This window comes from Otolemur garnettii, unplaced genomic scaffold, assembly GCF_000181295.1.
Source record: "Otolemur garnettii isolate 467f Iridium unplaced genomic scaffold, OtoGar3 scaffold00128, whole genome shotgun sequence".
Lineage (NCBI taxonomy): Eukaryota > Metazoa > Chordata > Mammalia > Primates > Galagidae > Otolemur > Otolemur garnettii.
Window position 1 is genome coordinate 423,576 of NW_003852523.1, and position 5,988 is coordinate 429,563.

At 39.5% G+C, this 5,988-nt stretch overlaps 1 protein-coding gene across 1 annotated transcript in view; it reads right to left on the reverse strand.

Moving 5' to 3' along the window:
* DSCAM (DS cell adhesion molecule) overlaps positions 1-5,988 on the reverse strand; it is a gene marked incomplete at its 5' end in the record, with an annotated part of 730,460 nt that overhangs the window by 268,371 nt on the left and 456,101 nt on the right. The window contains one exon of the mRNA XM_012810262.1: positions 2,844-3,122. Within this exon, the coding sequence (XP_012665716.1) occupies positions 2,844-3,122 (279 nt within the window). The remainder of the gene's footprint in view (positions 1-2,843; positions 3,123-5,988) is intronic.

Consider the following 5,988-nt stretch of genomic DNA (forward strand, 5'->3'; position numbering starts at 1 on the left):
GGACTTCCAATAAAGCCTCTTAACCACTCTCCTTGCTTTTGGCCCAGACCATTCTTTCCCCAGATGAAAATGTGATAATTAAACAGATAAATCTGGCCGTGTCACTGCCTTGTTACAGTCTACAATGTCTTCTCTTCTCATTTAGCAAAAAAAAAATTCCACCTTCCTAAATCGCTGCATATTCAAATTATCTAGTGGGCTGGGACTCAAATTTGGCTGTATATTAGAATCCAGTTGGGAATTTTACAATGACTGATGCCTGAGTCCCACCTTCAAAGGTGGATATTTAATTGGTAGGGGTAATAATGTCCTGGACATCGGGATATGTTTAAAGTTCCACACGGAATTTGAATGTGCAGCAAAGTTTGAGAACCACCAAACTGTGATTTTTGATTAAGAAAAAAGAATTCCCCAGGAATCCGGAGGATGGAACTGCTCCCAGAAGTAATTAATGGTTTATTTGGTCTGGGTTGGGACCAGTGTATCAGTGTTTTCTTAATCTCCCAGGAGACTCCACAGTGCAGTCAAGGTTGAGGACGTCTGGCCCTTGCCTGCTTCTCCGACATGCTGATCTGTTTGTGAAGCATGTCACCCTTCTCGGGGCTATGTCACCTACCTGGTTAAGCTTTTTAAACATATTTGAAGAATCATCACATGAACCCACTAATCATATAGTGATTAGCTACATTCTCATGAATAGCTGGGCTCAATTTCAGTGCAGCTGACCTTTGCCTTAGTCCAAAATGTCCAGTTGCATTTCCTGCAAGGGCAAGTGAAATGAAGGACATCCACGTGCATCGTATCTGACATTTCCACTCCCTGACCTGGTTCCGTCAGAGCCGATTATACAGAAGACAGGCTGATGTGCCGTTGGCCCTTCACAAACCACTGTAAGAGTCAATTCTACATGTAAGAAAACGCTTGGGAAACAGATACGAGACTGGCTCCCATTTTTATTTATCTTCAAAAAAATCAGGGGGAAAAACCCCTAAGCATCTCAATTCTTATACTCAAAGGTGCAAGGTAGAAAGGCCAAATGTTAGGAGTATCTTTAGTTTGTGTCTAATTGAAGATATATTTATTTTCTTAATCATTTACTCAGGGAATTATTTTTTTCCAGAAGTATGAAGTTGATGTCTTCATATGACTTCTCAGTTGTATCATGTTCTTCTGTTGGCAAGTAGATAGAAAGTGAATTCCTTTTCAGCCATAAAGGAGGGAGAGGTGATAAGGGAACAAGGACGAGGGACTGGGGAAGGACCTGGGCCAATTTGTCTGTTGTCAGGACAGAGTGGACACACCTCCCTCCTAAAGACGACCCTCAGCCAATAGTGTTTAGGAATTTTAAATGCAAATAATCAAATTAATATAGATCTTTTATTTCATACAGTTACTTCGGCAATGTGCTGGACAGTGTATTGGTAGATACATGCATGCTGCTCCTGGAGAGTCGTGAAACCACAGAGCACCCCCGTCCTCCAGACCTCAGAGAGCGCCAGCTGCTCCTCTCACCATGGAGAGTGGGAACCTTGCTCAGAGGTTGGTGACTGGAATAACCACTGAAATAAGACTGACGCTCACATTTTAGATGTAATGAGACCACTGCCAATGTTTTCCACAAGTTGGACTACTCTAGTTAAAATGTTTCTGTAAATAACACCACACTCAGCTTAGTTTAAGAACTGTTGCATCAGCTTCTCTACCAAAACAATAGTAGATTTCGGCTCAGCGCCCGTAGCACAGTGGTTATGGCTCCAGCCATATACACCCAGGCCTGCGGGCTCAAACCAGCCCTGGCCAGCTAAACAACCATGACAACTGCAACGAAAAATAGCCAGGCATTGTGGTGGGTGCCTGTTGTCCCAGCTACTCAGGGGAGGCTGAGGCAAGAGAATCACTGAATCCCAAGAGTTTGAGGTGGCTGTGAGCTATTACGCCACAGTGCTCTACCACGGGTGACATAGTGAGACTCTATCTCAAAAAAAAAAATAGTAGATTTAATGCTAAATAAGAGAGATAAGCAAAGAAAATCATATTTCTAAAACTAAAAATAAAATTAAAAAGCTACTATTTGATAGCTCTTTAATTCACTATTTTTATATTAAAATATTCAATACCTTGGCAGTAATAATATTCTATAACCAAAGCTTTATTTTGTTATATGAATGTTCCCAATTCCATCTTTCTTTTTATTCCAGTACAGCTTACCACATACAGAGGGTAAACAAAGGTATTTTTGAGGATTCTAGTGAGGAAAATATACTTTACTAGCTATTTATGTAACTCTCAGTATTAGTTACCAGATTTTCCAGAATTAGTAGTTTAATTGAAAACACGCTTCTGACCAACTTTATCCCCCCAAAAGGAATACACAGAATTTGAAAGGTTTGTTTTTCTAGTGTCATGTGAGGGACCGAATCATTAACTTCATAAATTAAGTAGGTCAATTATTTTGTAACTCAGGTATTTCACATTTTTTCTTTTTTAGAAAAACTGTGATATGCGGCTTTGACAAATATTTCATTTTTAAAAGCCATTCATCTAAATGATAAGAAGTATTGCACAAAGGGCTACATAAATTCTCTGGTTCCCCCAAACAGCGGGCATGTATAAGTAAGTCCTGCTTCATGAATCCAGTCCTATGGCTCCCACTTCTCCTTCACCTATTTCTTAGCTGCTAATCATTTGAACTATCATATTTTTTAGTACATAAAACCTTGCTTTGGAGTTCAGGGGAATCTATGCTTGGTTCCTATAGCAGTATTTTTTTTTAGTGAGGTAAGCGCATTTCTGTGTTGAGTTTGATGCTGTCCGAGCCACGGGGCTCACCTCCCCCTGCTCACCTCTCACAATCAGCTGGCTTTGGTGCTCCACGGCCGCGGCCTCATTCCGGGCGATGCAGGTGTAATTGCCATTGTGCACCAGGGACAGGTTGGAAATCCTCAAGGAGCTTGTGAAGTCGATGTTGTCGATGGTCACCCCCAGGCTCCCTGGGATGGGCCGGCCGTCCTTCTGCCAGGTGATGGTGATGGGCAAGTCCCCCGAGACCACGACACAGGGGATGAAGACCCGCTGCCCGATAGAGAATCTCGGAAACTCAAAAGGTTGGATAAAAGGCGGAACTGAAAGAGGAAAAGAAAAATAAAAGTAATAAAGGAAGGACAACAAACCACATGCACAGGCTGCAATCTCTTTAACCCTTTTACACAAAATTGCAAGACTAATACTATAATTGATACAGCACACACATACAAGAACTGCAGAGGATTTCAAATTATGCTTGTTGTTTGAATTTTCTCATCGTTCTAAGTGAAAGGCACAGCTTGATTTATACTTCAGCAAATATAATTTAACCTAATTTAGTTCAATACATTTTTTTAATTCAATAATCATTTTTGAATGAAAACATTTCAGACTCTGTGCTCTGAAATGCAAATCCTGTGAAAGAGAGGTTTGGATTTGGTTTTCCCTTCAAAGTCTCCAAAATGATGTGTTCAAGAGGGGGTTTCTTTCTGGTTTTGCTATTTTAGCCCTACAGTTACTGTTTCTATTTCCAGTGATTCCCTCCTCCCAAATATGCACACAGTAAGCCTGTTAAAGAAGACATTTTTGTTGTTAAAGTTCTTTTTATGTCCAGTTAATGAAAACTGTAAATTTTAAATCTTATTTTATATTAGAAAAATTGCATCTTTATTTCACATTCCTTAATCTCATGTATTCTGTGTGGCTTTTCATTATGAACTGACCTGGGGAAGTTGTCTGCGTTAGCAAGAGCGGCTACTGATGAAAAGTTATAGCCTTCAGCCTGGTCAGCTGTGCACATAGCCAGCTCAGGTTGGGAGGCTCTTTCTCTTTTTTTGCGGGGTGGGGGGGGGCTCTTTCTTGATTTGATTTCTCTGATAAAAAATTTTTATTTGCCCTTCTTGATTAGAAGCACTGCTCCTCGGTGCCTTCCTAGAAGATTTCATAGGGAGTTATCAACCTAAAATGGTTAAAATGGAGCCAGGGGAGCCAACTTGGACTTATATCTCAGTTTCTTATGAGTCACAGGATGTGGCTAAGATATTAATATGCTCTGTCCACCTTGGGGACAGTTCTTTACAGCTTCACTTTGCAGATGAGAAAAGTGATACACAAAGATGATACTTTTCTCTTGTCTTAGAACTAGTGTGTTTTTCTATGAGGGCATAAATCAAGTCTATCTAGCTAATATCAAAACCTATATTATTAGTCATTGTTAGGTTTTTTTGCATAACTTTTTTTAAAGAAGAAAGTTTATTTGCTGCAGGGGCTTGGAAATGATTAAGGGTATAAACTAAGATGATTAAGCATACAATAACCTAATATAAACTAATTATTGTATTAGGTAATTTTGCAGAATGAATTTCTTAAGTAGCAGAGTTTATTAATCAATTGTGGTTCATTTCAATTATCAACTTAGGAGAGATATAAGGGATCTCATTGAGAAATCTGAATGGAAAACCATTTGCTCATTTATTCATTAATTCAAAGAAATGGTATTTTCTGAGCACATGACATGTGCTCGGCAGGACTGTATGTGCCCTGCAGGCAGCAATGAACACGGCGTGTCCATCTCACCCAGCGCACTTTCATGTATAGTCACAGGCATCAGAGAGCAACGAAGCATGGCCGTGGCTCTTCTCCTATTCAATATTATGGCTATTACTACCACATGCCTTTAAAAGCAGCTGGGAGCAAGAGCTCAGAACTGCAAATACAACCAGAGTTAGAAGAATTACTACACAGGCAGCTCAAGCTAGATCTTGCCAGAGAAATTAACAAACAAACAAATATATATATAAATGGTTGAAGATACAAAGATATACAGTCGATGTCATAACTGCTCTAGATTCTCAATGTAAAGTAAGAGCTTTGTGTTTGAAATGAGTTGATCTGCTGGTAAGAGAAAAAGCTCTCAGGATGCGGCTGCACTTGGAGCTGGTAGACAGAATTGGGTCAGACTGAGGTGTGATTGTTTACAGTTGGAATTCGCTGGCAAAGTGCCACATTGTACCAAATATACCTAAGTGTCTTTAAGTCTGGCCCTGTGTGACATAAATGTCAACTATTATATTGACAATATATTGTATATATTACATATAGTTATATATGTAAATATTATTTACAACTAATAAATTGTCATGTTTTGTTATTAAATATAATTATGTCTCCTCTTTTTTGTTCCTTGGACATAAACCCTGGATGTCAGCATACTCAGACCATCCTGCACTTCTACTGGCTTGGTGCTTATTGTCAAAATTGCAGATCAGTTTTCTTATTTCTAAAATAAGAACTTTGGAGCCAGGCTACCTGGTTTCCAGTCCAGCCAGCTGTTTACTAGTTACTTTGCCCTGCTCTGGGCTTGGGCTTCCTTATTTAGAAAACAAAGAGTGCTGTCTTGAGCCCTGAATGAGCTGGAGGTTTAGAGCACATCAGAAACAGTTTCTTACCATTAGTTCTATTTCACAAGCCTTTAAAATGAAACAAAGTTAAAGTGAAAGGCTACGAGGCTCATTTTCTCCATCAGTTACAATTAAGGGGAAGAAACATGTAAGACTAAGACCGGTTTTCACCGAAAAGAGAAAGATCAGATATAGAGCTGTTAGACCTAGTTATCAAATAAGAAAACAAAATAGGGTGTAGGCTGTCAAAAATGGCTAAATGTAAGAATGTCCCCTTATAGCATGAGACAGGATGGAGGAGGGGCATACTGTTTTTCAAGAACAGATCCAAGAAGTAGCTATAAAAGAATCAGCATTAAAAGCAAAATAAAAAACAAAACCCTCTGTCTTCTAGAATTCTGAAATAGTTGTAACTCACTGGTTTGCAGTGTCCCAAGGAATGTCATCAGAGTTACTTTTGTCATGAAGCAACACTCTGAAAATCAAGACGCTGCCTCCCAAGTGCTAAAAGTCAGTGTCAGAGATAATGCACCAGATCTCACACACGCCACTCAGAGGATAATTC